The following is a 23,619-nucleotide window of genomic DNA, read 5'->3' as shown; positions in this document are numbered from 1 at the left end:
TGATCTGCTTTTAGGTAGTTTTTCTGCTTTATATATTTTGTTCTTAAAGTGACATGTTTTAATTGCAAAGTCTTAACCTACCCCCTGAACTTACTTTCTTGCACTTATTATATCATGTAATAATTGTTAGTGGGTCAGTGAATTTTTTTTTAATAAAGAAACTATATTCAGAAATAGTTCCTGAGAGTTGGTTAAAACTTTATAATTTATAAATATTGAGGTTATGTAGTAGATTTCTTGGGTGTTTAGATGCTCTTAAAGATAACAGTCAGAACAGGCTGTTTTATCCATTTCTACTGAAGGTTAAGCTAGTGATTTGAACCATGTGGAAGAAGATCAGCATGGTGTGGTCTAAAGAGCATTGTAGTAGGAGTCATAGGACTGGTTTATTTCTCTGCTGCTCTGTAGCTATTGAAACTAAGCAGGTCAACCTTAAGAGGCTCTTTGCTCAATTCTGAAATTGGTTAATGTTTGTTTATTTTTGATGTCAAAGACTGTGGAAATGTGTTAAATGTAAAGAATTAAACAGTGTGTCAACAATAGATTTACCTTATATATCTTTTAATAGCTTTCATTTCATTTTCACTTAGCTCATTAGTATCTTACAAATTCCCTCTGACTTAGTTGGGTAGCCGTTACTTCTTTTTTATAAATAAGGCAGCAGAGACCCCAAAATAAGTGACTTGAGCAATGAAACAGCTATTGAGCCCCAGAACTAAGAGAGAAACTAGTTGTCTTGATTCCTGGGTGTGAGCATTCTTTTTCCCTACCTTGTGTTAATGAAAAATATTTTCTCTGGGTTAATTGATATCCATTTTAAAATTTCATGGAAGGAGAGTCCACAGTTTTCTCCTCATTTCTATTTGTGTTTATATATTACCTAATGAATCCAGTGTTAGAGGCTCTCACACCCTTATGAGTTAGTAACTGATAGCACTAAAAACAAATTTTAAAGGTGGTTGCTCCATCCAGAACACTGTATTTCAAATAATACTCAATAAGTATTTGTTGAATGAAATAGCTGACTTTAAAAAAAAATCAGTTTGTTATGTTAAAATGCCTTTATTGATAAGGGTAGAATTGAGAATTTCAGGTTTTGCCCATTTTCTCTTGTACTAATTATAATTGTTTAATATAATAGTGTAAAAAATTCAATAAGAAGAGGCTTGTTTATTGGTAGGCAGCACTGACTTTGCAGAGAGGGTGAAAAAAAAGCCTGATGAATAAAGGGAAAACTGGATCAAATGGAAAAATCATAAACTTGGAAGATGCACAAAATCTTGAATTCCAGGATATAGTCTCAGAGAATCCTTAGAGCCTCATAAAAAATATTATATTCTTTTATTTGTACATTCTGGAATATTCTTTTAAGATGGTGGTTCTTCACAAGAGGTACACTTCAGAATCACTAGTTGATACGTGTGTCCATATCCTGCCCTGAGGAATTCTAAATATGTAGGTGTGGGATTGTGCCTGTGTGCTTGTACATATAGATCTAGAGGGAGTTCTGATGTGTGCTGTGATTGAGAGCCATTCCTGCAGGATAGTGTTTCATAAAAGCATATTCTGCAGTCCACCTGTATCAGAATCACCTGGAGATGTTGGTTTAAAGTACAGATTTCCTGTGCCCAGTTCTGGACCTTTTGAATCTGAACCTTTGGGCATGGGTCTTGAGCATTTGAATTTTTAATAAACATCTTAGGCTGTTTTCATACTAAAGTATGGGAACGACTACATTAAGATAGTGTTTATGGATCTCAATGTATTAGAGGTTAGAGAAGTCAACTTAGTAGGCCACAACCTGAATTTAAAAGAAAATGAAATATAATAGAAAATGTTAAGAGTGCATCACATGTATTAAGGGTGAACTTAGATTGCATTTATGTGTGTGTATGTGTGTTTGTTCTGGGTTATAGTACAACATGTATTTCTTACTGGTTTGCAGGTTAAAAAAGTTTGAAAAATATTGCATTAAGGAATGAAAAGCCCTTAAATTATGTAATGTAAGGGAAGTGTTAACATCTCTTATTCTGAATTTTCACACATAACCGTACGCCCTCAGATGAAGATGAAACTTTATAGAGGAGGAATCCTCAAATAGCAGACACAGACATATTTAAAATTAAACCTTTGTAACTATAATAATAATAAAGTAATAATTATAACTTTAAAAGGCTGAGGTTAATATATATGTTGTCCTAGTTGGCAGATACTTATTGGTTGTTTAAATATACTAAAGACAGGCTTTTGGACTTCTAGGAATGGATGTTCTCTCACTGATCTCCTCCATCACATATTCCTTATTTTTCTTGACAAGCTGAACATTTTATTCTCTTTAAGTATGACTACATGGTCAATTATACCTAAAAAAAATGAGTACATGTATTGTTAAAAATAATTAGTGTCAGTATATACATTTGACAGAAAAGATGCCAATAATTATTGACTAAATGACTTTTTAATTTTAGGAATTATATAGTCAGTGGCAGAAAAGTGGCCAATTTTTTCTGGACTCAATAGCACACAATATAACTTGGGATCCTGCAGGTAAGAATACAAGAAGAATTAACTGAAGTGAAATAACACTTGTCTAGGCTATTGCTTTTTTTTCTTACCTTCATGTATTTCAGTTCTGCTTTGTGTGAAATGGTGGGGAACACAAAAGTAAGTAAAACAGGTTGTGCTATTTTAGAGCTTATACTGAAATGAGGAAAATATGCACCATAATAGTGTCCAGCTATTGTAGGAATACCTGTTGTTTTGGGAAGGAGACACTAATTCTTTGTGGGGAATCAAAGTTCCATTGCAGAGGAGGCTTTTGCCATGAGAGTAGATAGATTTTGACAATGAAGGTGGGGATAGGTTGAGGAAGGAAAAAAGAAGCGAATTCTAAGAAGAGATAATGTGTATATGTATCAGTTATCTATTTCTGCATTAGAAAATCATCCTAAAGTCATTTTTATCAATTTACCAGAGTGAGCAAAGAGGAACAAAGAAAGAAAGCATAAGATATATTCTAGTAATGGTTAGTACTTCATTGAGGCTGGAGTGAGTCTGGTGATGAGATAAGAATACAGCATATATGGAAAGCCTTTACAGTCATGTGAAGAATTAAAGAATTTTAATTTAATTCCTTTTAATTGTATAAAATGTATAGGTTTTTGAAAATGGCTAGTGACAGGCTAAGATTTATGGTTTTGCCAGATTCTTCTGGTAGCAGTAACTTAGAATGATCAGACACAAGAGGAACAGGAAGATAAATACTGTATTATCTATAATTACCTTTGGAAAGTATGCATTCACAGTAATCTGAAAGAGAAATAAGAGCTTGTTTCAGTGCCTTTATCATAGTAGGTGCTCAATTAATATGGCGTGACTAATGAAAGGAATACATGGATATGAAATGCATTTAGGTAGTCGAATTGACATTACTTGACAACTGGATTTCACATTATTCTGAGGGTATCTTTGATCACAAGAAGAGTGATATGTAGGAGTTAGAGATAGTGGAACATAAATTTTATTTGGATGTATGGAATTTGAGATGCTTGCATATCCTATAGCAGTATTCATTAGATCGTTAGAAATTTGAATCTAAATTTATGAAAGAAGTTATCTTTGGAGCATAGAACTAGAAGTCATCAGTTAAGATAGATAAGATAAATTTTAATATAGTAGATAAAATGGCTGAGAAAAAATGTTAATTTAGAATATGAAGTTCAGAACCTTGGGAAATTATTTTAGAAGGTAAAAGAGATTATCTTAGATTAATTAAAAATCACATAATGTTTAAAGATGTTTTTTCTCATGAGATTGATGCTTACTAGCTGGTAGCCTACAGGTATATTTTAGGCATACAGTGAAAAGAGTAAAAATTTGTCCTGGGTTCAAATTTGGCATTTAGTACAGCACTTTGACTATAACTCTACTCTGGATAGGGTCGCTGATGTCCAGTTTATGCCTGTTTCCTCATAAGATTATTAGCAGTGTCACCTTTACTTTCACAAGTGTTCCTATTTGGATGATAAATTATATGGTTACTCTATGATAACACTACAATTTATTATAATTATTTGTTTACCTTTTTTTTATTAGGCAAGGGCTTAGATTCTATTTTATTCAGTATTTTTTTTATCTTTAGGGGTCCATCATATATTAAGCTCTCAATAAATGTTTACATATATGACTACAAGTTTTGTGATCATGAGCAGATTACTTAACATATCAAGAATGGTTAACTCACTTTAAATTAAGGTAATATCTATTTCACAAGATAGTTTTTTAATGATCAGATATGGTAGTATATATGAAAGTAGTTGGTACTTTCTGTAAAAAGGTATTTATGTAGGTACTTACCTATAAAAAAATATTGTTAGCAAGTGAACTGGCTACTTGAAGTCTCATGAATAACTGTAATAAAAACATTTATTATTTGAATTGAGTGATATTTCTTTAGTAATGACGTAGTAGTTGCCTGGAATTTTTGTACCTGCAGTCTGTAAGTACTAATTCTTTAGAAGGTAGTATTGATATTGTTATTGATATTGACAGTATTTTAGTTCTTCTAAAATCATCATTACAGAGTAGTATTAGAAGATAACTACTTATTTTCTTAACATATCTAGTAGTGACTTGCCAGTATTTCATGACCATTATATTTTAAATCATGATTTATTTAAAATTCACATAAAAGTTTATCATTTTTCTTTTTATAATCAAAAAGTTTAAAATTTAAGTGGTTTGGTTGAGAAATGGGTTATTACTGTAATATATATTGGGGAGCTATTATTACTTTTGTAAATGAACTTTGTAATTATTTATATAAACAGATTTAGAATATATTAAGTGAAATACTAGTATTTTGGTTTTGATGAATATTTACTTATTAGTATATGCCAGGTATTGGGATATAAAGAATATTTTTCAGATGGTGCTAGTAAACTGACTATAGTGCCTTTGTGTTGTCTCCAAACGCACTATTGCATCTTGCTTAAATCATAAGACTTACTATTTTAGACTTAATGCTTTTTTTTCCTACTTTGATATCTATACTTCTGCCTTTCTGTTCAAATCAATGTATTATGCCATACCTTACCTACTTTTGTTTCATTCCATAACTGGGATGAATTATTTTGTGTTCTATATTAATTTCTTAATCCTTCATGGGTTACCTTAGGTTCACCTTTAGTTTATGTTAAAGAAAACTTGTCAAAACTGAACGTATAGATACAGAGAACAGATTGGTAGTTGTCAGAGGCAGTGGGCTGGAGTAGGGTGGGGTGGTATTGGGGAGAGTAGATGAAATAGGTGAAGGTACAAACTTTCAGTTATGAAATAAATAAATCCTGGGATGTAATGTATGACATAGTGACTATGCTTAATAATTCTGTATTGTGTATTTGAAAGTTGCTAAGAGAAAGTAGATCTTAAAGTTCTCATAAGAAAAAACATTGTAGCCATGTGTGGTGATGAATGTTAAGGAGACTTATTGTGGTGGTCATTCACACTGTATACAAATATTGAATCATTATGTTGTAACCTGAAACTAATACAATGATACATGTCAGTTACATCTCAGTAAAAAAAAGAAAACGTATGTATGTTGCTAAGCTAAACAGTGGAATGATAACCATATTTAAATAGAATGTCTCATTAGTATCAATACTTTCTGGGCTGTTTTTATCTGTCTATAGGACTTTCCACCTAGTTGCTATTATTTATTGAGCTTCTGCTAAGTGCCTAGCCTGTGCTAGATATGTAATACATATTATAGCTAATTCTTAAAACAGCTCTACACAAACTTCTAATTTTATAGGTGAGAAAATTGAGACTCAGAGGTTGCCCAACCCGATCAAATTCACATAGCTGATTGAGTAACTTATTTGGGATTTAGACACAAGGATTTCTGATCTAAAGTCAGTGTTTTGCCACAGACTCACTTTTTAAATAAAGTGATCTTTCCAGAGAGATAGAATGCCTTATTTATTGTCAGCTTTTTGGCCAAAATTGTACTGCCTTTATTTTCTTTGATAGCACAATCTTCCACTCAATTCCCCAAGTCATAAAGTTGGAATCTCCCCTTGAAACCTCTTGTATCTCTCTGTTTTTTACTTGGTGTCATGCCATGAAAATTCTGTTCTTTTTTTTGAAATGGCTTTTAAATCCATGCTTATAACTTTAATATTTGATTCAGATCCTCATGATTTCCCATCTGTATTTATTATAGTCATTTAATCAGATTTCCCAGCGTCTTACAATTTTCCTAATCTCGCCTGTCTCTAGAGTTACAAAGAATCATAATTTACCCTTCTTTGTTTACTGGAGTTTTTGAAAGTATGGTGAAAATTATGGATTATCTCTCTAGAAAAATGCGCAAAGTATACCTATAACTTTTGCATGTATGTCATTGGAAGGAGGTTTATGGGCATCTTATGTCCATCTGTTGACAGCCCCTCCCAGTTGAGACCCCTTGTTCTAAAATACAGATACACTTATGTAAACTACACCCCCCCTAAATAAAACCTTTAACTTCCAGCTACCTATAACAAACTCTGAACTCTTTATGAACCTCAAAAATGCTTCACAATATGATCCCTTTTTTCCAAACTTATTTCTTTTTCTAGGTCTACTACGTACCTTATCCCTTAACTATAATGAGATTATGAGGCATTCTCTGGAATATATTTGAACTTGCATGTTTTCATGCTTCTGTTCATAATATTTCTCTACTGGAATGTGAACCCATCATGAAAAAGGACAGTCTTTCATTTCTTATTGTATTGCCAGTGCCTAGCACAGTGCCTGTTACAAAGAAGATGCTCATTAAATGTTTGTTGGATGAGAGATGATAAGATCTGTTCCCTTTTTTGTCTTAAGTTTCTTCAACAAAGTTAAAATATAGCCTTACTCCCCCATACCCCAAATCTCTTTTTGTTATTTGACTTTTTAAAAAAGTTGTATTATCTTTATAGTATTATATAAAACTCTTGAGCATGTACTTAACTCACTAATTAAATACCTAAATAATAATTGGTGAATGATATTGATATATATATATATTATTTTTTTTTGATATATATATATTTTAGGCAATCGTCTTTTAACTGGTTCTAGCTGTTTGCAACTGTGGTCCAGTGCTAACTTGGAGAAATCAGCTGAAGATGAAAATCCAGATAAAACAGATCTTAACTTTGGGGATTGGAGATGCATTTGGCATTGCAAGTAAGCAATTAATTAGGGGATTAAACCAATAAACCTGTTCCATGTGGTCTTATATTATAAATGCATTTTAGTTGGTGTAAAACCATACTAACATAAAAAGTATTGATTTTGACATGCCTTTTCTTATATACAGAGGATTCACCATTTCCCATGTTCTGCAGACCCTTTTTTACTTTTTTTAAATTGTTGAATAAAACAACTAGGAAGAAACATAGAAATGCGTTAGGCCTATATGAAGATAGTTAAGTAAGAACTTGCTAAATTATACAAAAGGAGACAGAGACACCTGTCATGATTTTGAATGGAAGTTTTCCTATTGTGAAGAAGTATATTTTTCCCAGACTAGTCTGTATGTTGAACATCATCCTTATCAAAATCTCATTGGAATTTCTACTTTTGAGCATAGTTCAAATTTTATTTAAAAGGACAAATATGGGAAAATCAGGAAAATCCTGAAAGAAGAAAAGAATGAAGATATACAGTATAGTAAAATGAATTCTAAAGCTACAACTGGTCAAGCAGTTTGTTGTTGATACAGGAACAGATAGATTAGGGTCCAGGGTTAGACCCAATTATACATGGAGATTCAGTATATAAGGTGGCATTTTACATCAGTAGGGCAACTTGCTAGCTCGGTGGTGGAGAAAATGACGTTAGAATCTCTTTCATACTTGGCACCAAAATAAATTTCAAAGGAAGAAGAAGCAATATCCATACAATGAAAAAATTTTAGAAGAAAATATTGGTGAATTGTCATAGTTTAATACTACCATGTCCAGTATGATAGCCTCATTTCACTTGAGCCCTTGAAATATGGCTAGACTTAACTGAGATGTCCTAAAAGTATAAAATGAACACTAGATTTCGAAAACTTTGCACAAAGAAAAAAATGTAAAACTCTTATTAAATTTTAATTGATTACACACTAAAATGGTAATATTTTTGATATATTGGTTTAAATAAAATATACTTAATTTCACCTGTTTCCTTTTACTTTTTTAAATGTCACTACTAGGAAATTAAAAATTACATATTGGGCTAACATTTATCACTGTTGGATGAGAAGTGCTATTTTAGAGTTATGGAAAAAATTTCTAAATATGACACCAAAACTAGAAACTGAAAGGAAAGAAAAGGAAAAAATTAATAGTTTTGTGTATCAATAAAAAATTTCTGTAAAGCAAAAAGACCATAAGGAAAAGAACCAAAAACTTGTTGGGAAATATGTGCAATTTTGGGTTAATGCCTTTTTTAAAAGGAGGTCTTAAAAATTAACTAGAAAATAACATATCTCAAAAGTAAACAAAAATGGACAATGAAGAGAAAATTTTTTTTGAGAAAAATTTTAAACAGTAGTACATATGAGTAATGAGCATATTAAGAGTTGATTGACTTCACTCAAAATCATAAAGAAGAGAATGAATAATACCTATTACGAGTGAGTGGAGAAAAGGTATTCTTATATACTCTTAATAAGGGCATACAATTGGTATCATCTTTCTAGAGATCAATTTGGAAGTATGAATCAACAGGCTTAATTTTTCTTATGCCCTTTAGATAGCAAGTCCAAGTTTCTTTCATTCATTCAACAAATATTTGTTGAGTGCTTATCATGTTCCAGACAGTGGTAAAAGCGCTTAGAATATACCTGTGAACACATAGGGGGAGACAGACAATACACCAGTAAATCAGTATGACAGGATGTTAGGAATGGCATTCTTCCTGAGTCAGTTTTACATATTTTTAAAAAATTTATTTTATTTTTTAAAATTTTGGCTGTGTTGGGTCTTCGTTGCTGCGTGCGGGCTTTCTCTAATTACGGCGAGCGGGGGCTACTCTTCGTTGTGGTGCGCTGGCTTCTCATTGTGGTGGCTTCTCTTGTTGCGGAGCACGGGCTCTAGGCGCGCGGGCTTCAGTAGTTGTGGCTCGCAGGCTCTAGAGCGCAGGCTCAGCAGTTGTGGTGCATGGGCTTAGTTGCATGTGGGATCCTCCCAGACCAGGGCTCGAACCCGTGTCCCCTGCACTGGCAGGCGGATTCTTAACTACTGCGCCACCCGGGAAGTCCCCTGAGTCAGTTTCATATGAAGCAGTAATAGGGTATAAATCAGATAACAAAGTCAGAGTAAGGCAGACCTCCTATATGTATAGAATATACAAAGGAGATTTCAAAGGAGCTGGTTCTGTGTTTTTTTGCACCCCCTCAGCCAGATCATGGGTGTTAAAAAGGGTTTACATGTAGAGAGGAAATAAGATTTTGCAAAGATAATTCTTTAGAAAGAGCTAATGGGGGAGAGAAGAACAAAGAAGTGCTATAGTGCCTTCACTGCAGATCTAGTAAGGGGATTCCTTGGTTTGAACTGAGAATTTGAAATGTATTTCTTGCATTTGGGAGAGGGGAAGGATATTAAGTTAAATCATAATCAGAGTTATACAGTGGGAACTTGGACTAGACATACTAATTGTTTATTTGAGGTGGTTTGTTATTTAAGTAAGCAATAAAGCCTTGGACTAGAAACTATGCCAGTTTTATTTTAGAATCCACTGAAGATTACACTAACTGGAATACATTTCAAAGTTGGGTTTGATCATACATTTGTGGTGCATTTAGAACACTGCTAATACCTGTTAGATGAGGACCAGTAGGTACGATAGAGAATAATTAAGTAGGGTAGGGGGAAGAAGAGTAGAGGTGACATTTGAGTATAGACCTGAAGGAAGTGAGTGAGTAAGCTATGTGTGTGTATCTTCTGGTGAAGAACGTTGTAGGAGGAGGGAACTAGTGCAAGGCTCTGAGGTAAAAGTGTATGTTACCTTGTGGCTGGAGTAAAGTGAACAAGGTGAGGAGTAATAGGGGAGTCAGGAGTCAGCTTATAGGTTATTGTGAGACTTTTGCCTTTTATTTTGAGTGAGTTGGGAAGGCCTTGGGGGTTTTAAGCAGAGGGTGTGTTGAGATCTAGTGGATTGGCCAAAAAGTTCGTTTGGTTAGTGAATATGTTCAATAAAGTTCTTCGTGAAAATGAAAAATGTCTCTTATTTTTACTTAAAACCAAACGAACTTTCTGGCCAACCCAGTAATTCTCTTTTAAAAGAACTGCTTTAGCTACTGTTTTAAGAAAAGACTGTAGGGGCAACAAGGTCACAATCATGGAGACCAGACTTTTAATTATTTGTTTTAAAGATGTCCTTAGGATTAACCAGATGCTTAAAAATGTGTGTGCAAAAATGTGCATTGTACTACTTAATGTTCATGACATATTTTAAAATAAATATTACAAAGCAGATTGTAAATATGGCATCAGTTTCCATCTCCTTCCCCACACCCTTCCACAGAAAGTAGATGGAGAGGGAATATGGAAGAGGTCTGGAAGTCAGTGTATTAAAATGTTAACAGTGATTTTGCATGGGAATGAGTGTTGTGGTAATGGATGATTTTATTTTCTTCCTTTCACCCATTTGTATCAATATTTTCTCTTATGTATTTGTAACATTTAAAATCAGGGAAGGAACTTCCCTGGTGGTCCAGTGGTTAAGACTCTGCGCTCGCAATGCAGGGCAGCTGGGTTTGATCCCTGGTCGGGGAACTAGATCCCGCATGCCGCTATTAGGAGCCCGCATGCCGCAACTAAAAGATTCCGAGTGCCACAACTAAAGATCCTGCACGCAGGAACGAAGATCCTGCGTGCCGCAGTAAGACCCGGCACAGCCAAACAAACAAATAAGCAAACAAATATTTTTTAGAAATCGGGGAAAAAGTTATTTTTATTTGGAATGAAATGTGACAAAATATCTCTTTGGCCTGCTTTACAAATAAATTTAGGATGAATCTATCTAAGCATGAACTTGGGTAAAGAAAAGGAAAGCAATCACAGTGAGAAGTGTCTTGAGATTAGTATACGCAGGTAGCCAGAAGGGAAGGTGATGAAGGGAAATGAGCCGAAGCTCCTTGGAGAAGAAAAGACAACTATGTACCAAGTATGTTGGTGAACTTGGAAGACCGAATCCATGATAGTTGCAATTCTCCCATTAACCCATACATAATCTTTAATTATGCAAATGCTGCCTTAAGGCAGAATTCGTTTTAAAATACTGATTTACTGTCCTTGTAAATGTATGTTGGAATATAAGTATCTATGGCTCTGGAAATTAGGTTTCCAGATTAAAAAATGAAACCTTTCTTTCTCACATCCTAAGGGAATGAGACCTATGGCTCTTTTGTCTTAAGCTTTGAAGACTGACAAGTCAGGGCTTCCCTGGTGGCGCAGTGGTTGAGAGTCTGCCTTCCGATGCAGGGGACACGAGTTCGTGCCCCAGTCCGGGAAGATCCTACATGCCGTGGAGCGGCTAGGCCTGTGAGTTATGGCCCCTGAGCCTGCTCGTCCGGAGCCTGTGCTCCACAACGGGAGAGGCCACAACAGTGAGAGGCCCGCGTACCGCAAAAAAAAAAAAAAAAAAAAAAAAACAAGTCATTCCTTACATGATTCTTATGAATGGATATTTTTACATAAAAAATAATTTTTATATTTAATATTAAGTTTTCTATTTTTTAATTTATTTTATATTTATGAGATATACTTATAAGTGAGTGTGAAACTTGTTTTATCACAAAATTTTCTATTTGAAGCAAATTGCTGAATATAGTTTAGAGAAGTAATGTTGCATTCTCTTATTTAATTTTCCTTGAAAATTATTTCTTGTCTGTTTAATTTACAGAACTGCTTCCCAAGTTCATTTAATGAAGTTTTCACCAGATGGAGAATTTTTTGCCACTGCTGGGAAGGTAATTTGTAAAAATACTATTGTCAAGTTGTGTTTATGGTATAGTTTGAAATGTCAAAAAAAATTAGCTGGCTTCATTAAGTTGAAAACATTTTCTGTTAAAAATGTTAAATAGCAAAAATTGGCTAAATATTGTGTTAAAGGCAGTATGGTATAATTGAAACAACGTAGATCAAAGGTAGATCTGGGTATAAATTTGCCATTTACCAACTGTTTGATCTTGGGCAAGTAGTTACTCTCTTTGAGCCTTGGTTTTCTCATGTATAAACTGAGGATGATAGTACCCACCTCATAGGTCGTTGATCATCAGATTAGTTTAGACAGTGTATGTAAAGTGACTGGCACAGAGTCGTGGATGAAGTATACTGTCAATAATCAACTATAACTACCATTTATGTTATCTTTTAGCTGACAGCTATATTAGGCTGTATTTACAGTAAAAGAATTTACAGACTTTCTAGAAGGACATTTGTAACTTTTCTTTGTTATTACCTGTTTATTTCAGAATAATGTATTCCCTTGAAATTATTTTATTTTTAATCATTGGTTCACAGAGCACTTTACATACAACTAATAGTCTGAAGTTATTGTTCCCATGGCTCAAAACCTGCAGACTAAGAATATGAGATATACCTTAAACCCTCAGTGAGGTTTTTTTAGGATAAAAGTAGAGGTGTTTAATCTAATTGACTTTACAGTCAGCTTTGGGAATGCAATTAATAGCTTAAGAACAGAACCTGGTACATGCTAGTCTCTCTTGTTCTTGCTTTCCTTCTCAAATTAGGAGATGCAATTTTGATTGTGCTTAGAATATTTTACATAGTAGTAGTTGCTAACTAGTTATCATCAACATTTTCTTTGAACATTCACATGGTAATTTATAAAAACTGTGTTTTCAAAAATCAACAGTCTTTTGAAGTCTGCTAATAGTAATGCTTTCTTATTTGGTATTTGGCTAAGTGGGCACGTGAAGCCCTAACTTCATCTTTAGGTCTTTCCTAAATGACTTTATTTTCCATACCAAATGGTAACTAGCATTTTCTTTGAACCAACCCTTGCAAAATACACACATCCACACACATTAATTCTTAAAGAACAGTTAAGGAATGCTAGTAGAAAAGTATCAGAATCAGAGATTTTCTTCCTAATTTCTCCATGCCCAACTCCTCTTCACATCCCTAAGTTCCTTTAATTGGGGAGAAAAATCTTACTTTTGGTATTTGACTTAACCTTTAATTTAATTCTGATCTGGATGTTTTTTGTTTTTTTTTTCCCCTTAGGATGACTGTCTTTTAAAGGTATGGTATAATGTAGAAAACTGGCGGACATCTGTTACCTCTCCAGATAAAAGTTCAGAAAAACAATCCCAAGGAGAAATTGACTTTTCTTTTGTATATCTGGCCCATCCTCGAGCTGTAAATGGATTTTCCTGGCGTAAAACAAGCAAATATATGCCTAGGTCAGTGGATTAGTCATTTTTCCCATGTATTAAGAGAACATCATCTTTGTGACTTTGACTGCTTTTCTCACTTTGAGAATCATTCCTTTAGGATTTTTGCCTGTGAAGATCAAGTAATACTAGATCGTTCTTGGACTGCAAACCTCTGGCCACCGGTTGACGCTTAAGAGGAGGGCCATATGAAAGGATAATTTACCTCTAGATCAGATATCTTTAAGTGACAGAGTTGTGCATCGTTTTCTTCTCTATGTTATGTATCCAATTCTTTCATCTCTTAATCATTCTCCAAATTGCCATTTGCATCAACTTTTTCACATTTCACTCCCTTATCTTGTCCCTTCTATATCTCCTCTGGTTTCCCTTTTTTTTTTTTTCAATTAAAAAAAAAAGGCTTTATTGAGAACATATACCATAAGGCCTCAAATATTTCTTTAACTGCACCCAGCATCTTTGAGGAGAAGTGCATGGGTTAATACATTATGATGCCGTAAACTAGGTATTAGTTTAACCTACACATGCATGCACGAACACACCTGTTAGTACTTTTTTTCTTTCCTGTAGTCCTTGCAAGACTTGATAATCCTGTTGAATTTTTGCCTATATTTAGTAAGTTACAGAGCTATTGTATTACTTAAGTATAGGTAGAAATCCTTTTTGTTCCACATGGCCATTTTCAATTTGGCCACACTATGGATCAGTACAGGTTTTCCCTTATCTTTTTGTCATCTGAGATGTCTTAAGCTGATCCATGGTAGCATACCTAGATCATTTGTTGACTTTAGTTTTGCTCTTCTGAGCCAGCAGAGTATACCTAGATTTTTAAAAAATTATTTTAGACATTTTTTAGAGCAGTTTCAGATTCACAGCAAAGCTGAAGGGAAGGTACAGAGATTTCTCACATAATCCTGTCCCCCACATATGCACAGCCTCCCCCATTATCAACATCCTCCACCAGAGTGGTACATTTGTTACAGTTGATGCTTATTTCAACACATTATTTTCACTTAAAGTTCATAGTTTACTTTGTGGTTCACTCTTGGTGTTGTACATTCGATGGGTTTGGATAAGTGTATAATGGCATATATCCATCATTGTTATACCTAGACTTTTTTGAGCTATTTTGGAGTGCAGTAGTTACCATTCTTCCTACCTCAGTCCTACAGTCTAACAAAGCATAGGAGTAGGACACTGTAGGTACAGTGATGGTTCTTTTGTTAGAAGTATGTTTCACAGTTTTTGGGCTAAGGGAGAGTGGTGTGGGCAATCTGTATTGTTAGCAAAAGCACCTTTACTCCAGCTTCACTTTGAGAACTGTTGCTCTAGTACCTCTGAGATCATTGCCCACACGTATAAAAACGTGTTTAGAATAGAATGAGCTATGACAAATGTAAAGTAAAAATAGCTGTCATCACAAACTGTTAACCTTTTAGAACTATCAGAAGATTACATTATTTCGGAGGCTGATTTCTTCTTTTATTCCAGGTATTTTCATATGCAGCCAGTTAGACCACCAGAATACTAAAAATGAGGCTTGAGAAATATTTTATCTTTTGAGAGAGGACAGTCACATCTACTCCTGACCTAGTTCATTTAGCGTTGGCAAAAGTGATCACAGTAGATACAGAGGCAGTACCTTAAACTGGGGCATTACGAATGCCCAATGACAGCAAAAAGGCATATTAAGGGTTTTTTTTTGCCCTGCTTATTTTATCTCTTATCAACTAAATTCTGCAACATAGGGAGCTGATACAGAGCTAGACTTTTCTGTTAGTTACGGCATCTTTTCAAGGTTTCCAGAATTTCATTTTTGGATCCATTTCATTAAAGAACCAGCTAATCTCCCTTAGTTCTTTTAGTTTTCATTTTTGTTTCACCAGCTGCCTGCAGATATATAGTGGGAAGGCTGACCCTTTCTCATGAGGATGAAAGAGATCCCATCAAAAGACCATTATCCTTTCTGATATGGAATCTTAAAATTAAGATGCTTAACCAGACGGTAATACTTTATATAAAGGGCCTGCTGGCTTGAGAGAGAAGAATGGGGAAGTGTTTGTAATGAGCATGTACTTCTTTACAAGTTAAAAATTGTTGTATGTAGGACAGGTTAGGAGGTCTGGTTATATCCCCCTAAAACGTCCAAAAGTTGGTTCTACATAACTAGTTTCAAAAGCATCTTAGCCTTTTGTTGCATCAACACAGGGCAGCTAAATAAAATAAAATTAAAAAAAAAAAAGATAGGACAGCTGTTGCAGACACTTACCCATCACATGGTTGCCCATATAAGGTCATTCATTTATATATATATATTTTTTTTTGGTTGGGAGGGAGAGTGCTACACCTGAATATGATATGCTTATTGGAGAGAGAATAAGATACCTTGATGAAGTGAGGAAGGGGGGAGGTATTGCCTGAGCAGTGCCTCAAATACATCTGGATATTTCTTTTATGCCATGCTTATATTACCTGCCAGCTGTTTGTAAGGTGTGGCATTATTTGTAAGGCGTGGTATCCTGAAGAGAGTCATCTGGGATTGAAGCCCTGTCCATGCTTCTGAGTTTTGCAACTTTTTAGCTTGCTTTGTTGGTCTTGCCTAAGTTCTGTACCTCTCCTGATTGCTGTCTGTTCAGGCCTTTAGTCTCCTATCTTCTGCTCTTTCTTTATAAGCCTTCCCATTCTGCCATTTACTGATTGGCACTATGAACCTTGAACTTCCATATTGCCTTTTTGTATTTTCTTCTGTTTCTGTTTATTTTTAATCTCATTGCTACTGCTTGTGTGTATTTAAATGTACTAGAGAGAAACTAAGGGAAGGAGGGGAGGAAAAGGTCAGAGGGAGATAGAGGGAAAAAGAGGGAGAAAAATGAAGGAGGAAGAGGAGGGAGAGGCATAAGGCTGGGGAAAGGAAGGAGAAACAGAGGGTTTGGAAAGGTAAGAAGAAGGAGGGGCCCTAGGAAGGGGGTAGCGGTGAGAGGTAGGAGAGGTGGAAAGGGAGGGGGGGTTGGAGAACGTGAGAAGCAGAGAATTATAGGAGAAAGCAGAGGGAGAGAAGCCCAGAGAGTAGATGGAAAGGGGAGAAAAGTAGGGGAGTATACACAGAGGGGGAGGGGAAGGGAGGGAGGTGTTAAAACAGAGGAGGGAATCTGAAGGAGAGAGCTACCAAGACAAAGCAAGCTGTTCTCCCTTTTCTTCCCCTTTGCTATTGTTCTTAAATCAAGTAGATACGTTTGTTTTAAAAAGTGACTACTACAGAATATTTTAATTTTTTTCTTTAACTTACTGGGTTACTTGATAGAAACCTACTTACTGATTGTTCTCTTTTAATCAGATATGTTTGAATAAGTGTCTTTTATAGGATATTGCAACTATGTTTTTTTTTTTTTTTAATTTCCTGGGTTATCCAGTAGAAAGGTAGTCTTAGTTAATAGGGTTTCAGCCTTTGAGCTCTTGATGCTTATGGGGTTTATTAACATATATGTAATTGTTTTGTTATTATTTTGTGGGGTGGCAAGACAGTAAATTCACTGAAAGTCAAAAATGACTAATGAAGGAGGTGGCTAAAAAATCATGAATTTTTCTATTGCACTTGACTGCTTTTGTCATATGTTAGGCAAGGAAAGAGTAAGTGTACTGGTTACTTTAGCTTATTAGTGACAAGTGCATGTACCTTTACAGGAAGTAAAAATGAAGCATTGTGAAATAATTCAAATAAACATCCACTGAATAAATCAGAAAATTTTAATAGAAGAAGTCAGGTTTTTTCCTTGTTTATTAACTGAGCAAGTATGGTATGATTTCAGTTTTTGTTCTTTAGATGTAAGAAGAATCTTAGACTACTGAAACAGGAACTACTGAGTTCCAGGCAGAAAAGAATAGGTTAGCAAGCATTTGCTGTAATGAAATCAAATACCCAACTCAGTTGTAATGGGTTTGACTAAATACACTACATAAATGTATATTGACATTTTCTTCATTGATACCTTAGTTGTGTGCATTTAAATAATTATAGAAACATTGTAGAATGTGATACTGTGGGAAATTTATACTTTTGCCTCTAAAATCTTTTTATTCCTTAGGGCTTCTGTATGTAATGTACTGTTGACTTGCTGCAAAGATAACATATGTCGTCTTTGGGTAGAGACATTTTTACCAAATGATTGTTTGCTCTATGGAGGTGACTGCAGCCATTGGACTGAACCAATTAATTTAACAAATAACTTCAAGAGAAATGCTTCCAGTAAAGAACGAGTTCAGAATGCTTTAGATGTGAGTGTTTTTGTTAGATGTTATTTCCTACAAGTTTTAAAATCTTTCGTACATGGCCTTTTTTGTAATATTCATCTTAATTAATATTCAAAGTCATGGATAGTTATGAAAAAACATATATGTCTTAGGAAAACAGTTCTGAGAAGATTTTCGGGTGTTTTTGGGTTCAACAAGTTTTCTTAAGGATTTTGTCTAGCATAAAACTGCCTATAATTACAAAGTTAACCTTAGGTTAACTGATGATAACAAAAGGATGATTATACTTGACTTAGCTAAAATAACGTAAATTAAGATCTGAGAATGCAAAGATTTGACTGTAAAAATAATTTATTATTTTTCTTTCTTTAGAGCTTGGGGTGTTCGTCCTGTCATAATTACAGGAATGATTAGAGTAGTTTATCAGATTCTGTTCTACATTTGTTATCTTCCAAATCTCCAAGAACTTGAATTATTTACCTTACTAATTACTATAGTATGGAAAGCAAAAGCCAGTTTTTGGTGTTGGGGGTAATTCAACATAGACTAGTTAACACAGATTCTTCTTATTATTTTCTTAATATTGAAAATGAGAAAGTGACCTAAAAATGATTTATCTTTGAATGTTTTGTATGAATATGGAACCACTATTTCTCAAATTTAGATAGTATTCTAGTGACACAGAATATCATTAAGTATATATTGTGTAGAGACTCAACCACTGATAGAATGGTTATGTGTAATAATAGTTGAAAGAAGTCCTTGACTAGGAATCTGAAGACCTTTGTTTCACTTTTAGATGACCTTGTGTTCTCTATAAACTATTTTATCATATGAAAGATGAGAATAACAATATTTGCATTGTCTGCTTTATGGGTCAAATGAGATGATCTCTGTGAAAGTGCTTTGCAAACTATGAAATATCATCCTAATGTATCATGGTAGTTTTATTCAGTGCTTTGTGGTCATAGGAAGTAAACTGAGGATACAAAGAGAACAGTATACATAGGGACATCATTTTCCACACACACATTGTAAACTTTTTTAAGTTTAGGAAGTTAATTCTCAGAAAATATTAAATAAAAATTTAAAGTATTGTGTGATGGTTAAAAGAAGAGTCAAGCAGTTTAAGTTCCAGGCTTATTCCAGGTTTCAATTTTGCTGTACAAAAATACTGCAAGAGGGCTTCCCTGGTGGCTCAGTGGTTGAGAGTCCGCCTGCCGATGCAGGGGACACGGGTTCGTGCCCCGGTCCGGGAAGATCCCACATGCTGCGGAGTGGCTGGGCCCGTGAGCCATGGCCGCTGAGCCTGCGCGTCCAGAGCCTGTGCTCCGCAACGGGAGAGGCCACAACAGTGAGAGGCCTGCGTACCGCAAAAAAAAAAAAAGCAAAACAAAACAAAAACAACAAAAAAAATACTGCAAGATATTTGTACATATAAACTTATCTGAAATAGGATATATGTACTATCTAACAATCATTATGTAACCTATACATATATGCTTATGACAATACAGGCATTAGTTTTACTTTGTTTTGCATTGTTTGACTTTGTTTTTATTCTCACAGGTAAATCTGAAACATTTTCGTAGAGGTCGGAGGAGATCACTTGCACTTGTAGCACATACTGGATACCTGCCACATCAGCAAGATCCTCATCATGTTCACAGGAACACTCCACTGCATGCCAATGCACTTTGCCACTTTCATATTGCAGCCAGCATCAACCCAGCCACGGGTAATAAAGCACTGTTCAGAAAATGTTTTTCAAATTGAGTAGATTGATTTTTATAACCAATAAGTTATACTTTTACTTTTTTAATAAGTAAAAAATTGTAGGTGACTTTCTTAGCTAACTTTTCATTTTAGCCAGCTCACTGATTATAGAAAAAGAAGTTTTTATTTACTTGTTTGCTTCTTAAGTCTGTGATTTGGTCTGTAATTTTAGATCTTGATAAGTCATTGAGATTCTGTATTTGATATCTGAGATTTGAACTAATACATAACAAAGAGGTTAACACCTCAGAGTAGTATTTTATAATTATTGTATAGTTGTTCAAACGAAACCAATGTGTTTTGTACTTGATCTTTGGAGCCATTTCAGAAATAGGGCAGAAATATGTAGAAATTATAACTGGAAGAATTAAGAAACTTATCACTGTAGTCAAATAGGTACTATGAAACAGACTGAAAGATCTAGAATACCTGGGTTTATCTATGAATTTGAAGACTGAAGTGTTTATCATTTTAGTAAATATTTTCTGTGAGTTTAAAAACCAACTGGTCACAGTTGGGGGCATTTAAAGTGGAACCTTAGAATATTACTGGGAAAAAAGTTAAAAATAATATTTGCACATGATAAATGCCATCTGTACAGGAAGTGTAAAGTAAAATCCTCCTTTTACCTCTATTCCACCCTAGTCTTCCTTCCCAGAAGATAACCACTGTTGATGAGTTTTTATGTATTTTGAGATATTCTTAAACATAAATTAAGCATAACCTATTTCCATATAACACACTGGATTGCATTCTTCAAGAAACATAGCAATAAATACAGTCCATTAGTTACTTGAATCAAAGTGAGAAGTACTTTGATAAGTTAAAAAGTGCTGAGATACCTGTGGTAGGAATAAAGAGTATTTGCTGATTTTTAAAATTTTATATGGTTAACTACAGTCCCAGCTCTAAAAGAATCCAAAATCCATGAGCCATGAAAATGTAAATGGGAGAATATTGAATTATTTTTATTAAAAAATTGTTTTATTACCTTATCAAAAAATGTACATTGTCAGCGCTTATAGTATCCAGAGGCAACTCTAGGTCGGTGGAATAATTTTGAAAGTCTTTGCTGAGTAAAGGACAATATTTTGAGAATAAAGAAAGCTTGAATTCTCACTTTAATGGAAAAGGCTGAGGTATTATGAAAAAAATAAACCCTAAGTTCCTGTGTAACATCTCCCTGACTACCTTCCAATAAGGAAAACTCTAAAACCTTTCTTTAGATTGTGGGTCCCTAAGAAAAATTCATACATGTAGGGCAAATCAAAGCAAAATAATAATATTAGGAGCTATATTAGATCTTGTGAAAACTCCTTTCCCTAAATTAGGTCTGTTAGAATGACTTTCCTGCAAGGCCCAACTCAGATATGGCTTCACTTATTTGTCCATCAATGGAAAATGATACAGGAGAGGAGTTCATAATAGCGTGTTCTCTTAGTTCTAGTTCTTACACGCTTTCCATGAAGATTTCTCATAAAAAATGACTTTATCAGATTCTTTGGGTGAAGTCAGGAGGCAAAGGAAATGTGAGTATCTTTTCAGCCAGAATGCTTCTGCTAAAAGTCAGCATAAGCCCCTAATTTTGTGTACTTTACAGCTAGGCCTGTGATCTACTTTAGGCATTGCTTATCTCTTCTGAGTTGATTGTAAGTTGAAAATCAGAAAATGCTACCCATTTAGTTTTCTTGGGGACACTCTTTCAAACCCTAACACTATTGTGTATCTACCTAGGAACAGTGGGATTGGCAGTTCAGCCCCTCAAGGGTTTTATTGGGTGTTTAGTCTGTGCCAGTATAGGAACTGGAGATAGTGGTAGGAACTGGAGGTACAGTAGTGATCAAAACAGTGTGGTCCTTGCTCTTAGGAAGCATATAACTAGGTAGGAGATAGATAAATATTAATCAAATAATTATACTAATGAATATATAATAATAAACAGAGCGCTTGGATTAGATAATATCCATCAACTCTTAGAACCCAACGCCAATAAGAAGGGACAGAAAAAAGATTCTTTTTTTAACATCTTTATTGGAGTATAATTGCTTTACAATGGTATGTTAGTTTCTGCTTTATAACAAAGTGAATCAGCTATACATATACATATGTCCCTGTATCTCCTCTCTCTTGCGTCTCCCTCCCTCCCACCAGGAAAAAGATTCTTCTATCCTTTCTTTTACCATTCATCCCCTATAATACTGTTCCTATGGGTGTCCATCAATAGACGGTATTTGAACAAATACTTAAAATTGTTTATATTTCCTTTTAAAAAAAATCAGTAGATTTGCTCTGGAGAAAATTATTTACCTTCGCTGAATCCATTCCAGCCTATAATGTTCAGCAGACACCACGATGATCTAGATTTGGATTTTATTTAATAATGATAGACAAATTTTTCTTTACCTCTATTAAGTTAGGATTGTCATTTTTCACAATTTACTCTGAATTTGTACTTCAGTATACTTAGCAATGATTTCAAAAGTAATACCAAGGAACAATTTTTTGTAGCTGAGTTGGCTTGTCTTGAATGCTTTTCTTGAATGTAAGGGAACCTCAGTTTCATACTTTCTAACTTCAATCTTGATGCTAATAAATAAGCAGTGTCTATCTTAGAATTAGATAGGTAGGTCATGAAAAAAGTTAATATGAAGGTCTGTTAAGTAAAAGAAAGTTGTTGCTGTTGAGATAAACATATCACTGGTTCCTTTGACAACTTAATGATGGCATTTTTCTTTTCTTTTTTTTTTTTTTTTTTTTTTTTTTTGCGGTACGCGGGCCTCTCACTGTTGTGGCCTCTCCCGCCGCGGAGCACAGGCTCCGGACGCGCAGGCTCAGCGGCCATGGCTCACGGGCCCAGCCGCTCCGCGGCATGTGGGATCTTCCCAAACCGGGGCACGAACCCGTGTCCCCTGCATTGGCAGGCGGACTCTCAACCACTGTGCCACCAGGGAAGCCCTAATGATGGCATTTTTAATGGTAGATCAGGTTAAAATATATTTCTAACCGAAGTTTCTATACAAATTAAGAAGACTACCCTATTAACATGTCTGCAAATTATAGACATATTTCTTAATGAGAATATTTTTTAAAATTATAGAAAAAAATGTATATGTATGTATATATAAATAAGTTATGGTATATAATGTAGAATTTTATTTCCTTTACAGTAAGTGTTTTAAATTTACCATGTAAGTCTGTTTTCATGAATAATAATTGTGTGAACCATTATACTGTGAGTCTTATTTATAGGTTAAATAAAATGTATGGCAGAGGTTTAAAGATAAATGTAACAGTAAATAATAAAAATAAGAGACATGGATGTTTTATATGCTAGCATAATAGAAATTTTAATATTTTTTTGTTGTTGTTCTTTATAGACATTCCACTTCTTCCTTCTATTACGTCTCTGAGTCTAAGTGAAAATGAAGAGAAGAGTGGACCTTTTGTGGTACACTGGCTAAACAATAAAGAATTGCATTTTTCTTTGTCCATGGAAGTCTTTTTACAACAACTTAGAAAAAGTTTTGAGCAACCATCTTCTGAGATGAGTGTAGAAGACTCTAATCAGGCAGATGTAAAATCTGATGAAGGTAAAGCTTTAAGAAGGATAAAAATTATAAAGTTTTATTTAAAATAGCAAAGATTTTTATATTATGGTAACACCAGCTACTGTTAGAAATAACCTTCAAATTGCAGTGGCTTAATACAAATTTGGACTAGCTCATTTAATAATCCAATGTAGATGTTCCTGTTCCAGGTGGCTTCTTTCCTGATGATGATATAGGGACTTTCTCCATACTTATGCTTCTGTCAGCCACTAGGGTCTTGCTACTTAGAGGACTATCTGCAGACTAGCAGCATTGTCATTATTAGGAATGTACAATCTCAGGCTCCACCTGGAGCTACAAGAATCTGTAATTTAATGAAATTCCCAGATGAGTTATATGTATATTAAAGTTTGAGAAGCAGTACACTAGGGCCTTAAGGTTTGCATTCAGCCTCAGTCAAGTAGAGAGAGAAATCAAAAATGTTTTTGTTATTTGTTCTAATTACAAGATTGCACGTTCCCCTTTAAAAAAATTTAAATTAAACAATACAGGCGTGTATAAAGTTTCCATATTGTTAAGTTTGATGAGTGTCCTTCCAGA

At 34.5% G+C, this 23,619-nt stretch overlaps 1 protein-coding gene across 4 annotated transcripts in view; it reads left to right on the top strand.

The window, feature by feature from the left end:
* The window catches only part of DMXL1 (Dmx like 1), a 124,919-nt gene that overhangs the window by 17,529 nt on the left and 83,771 nt on the right, over nt 1-23,619 (top strand). For all 4 annotated transcript variants that reach the window (XM_004267483.4, XM_004267482.3, XM_049708506.1 and 1 more), the window contains exons 4-10: nt 2,469-2,547; nt 7,089-7,221; nt 11,932-11,998; nt 13,278-13,456; nt 17,530-17,719; nt 19,265-19,433; nt 22,849-23,061. In XM_004267483.4, coding sequence (XP_004267531.1) covers nt 2,469-2,547; nt 7,089-7,221; nt 11,932-11,998; nt 13,278-13,456; nt 17,530-17,719; nt 19,265-19,433; nt 22,849-23,061 — 1,030 coding nt within the window. The remainder of the gene's footprint in view (nt 1-2,468; nt 2,548-7,088; nt 7,222-11,931; nt 11,999-13,277; nt 13,457-17,529; nt 17,720-19,264; nt 19,434-22,848; nt 23,062-23,619) is intronic.

The sequence above is a fragment of the Orcinus orca genome, chromosome 3 (genome assembly GCF_937001465.1).
Source record: "Orcinus orca chromosome 3, mOrcOrc1.1, whole genome shotgun sequence".
NCBI lineage: Eukaryota > Metazoa > Chordata > Mammalia > Artiodactyla > Delphinidae > Orcinus > Orcinus orca.
This window is presented reverse-complemented; position numbering and strand designations above follow the sequence as displayed.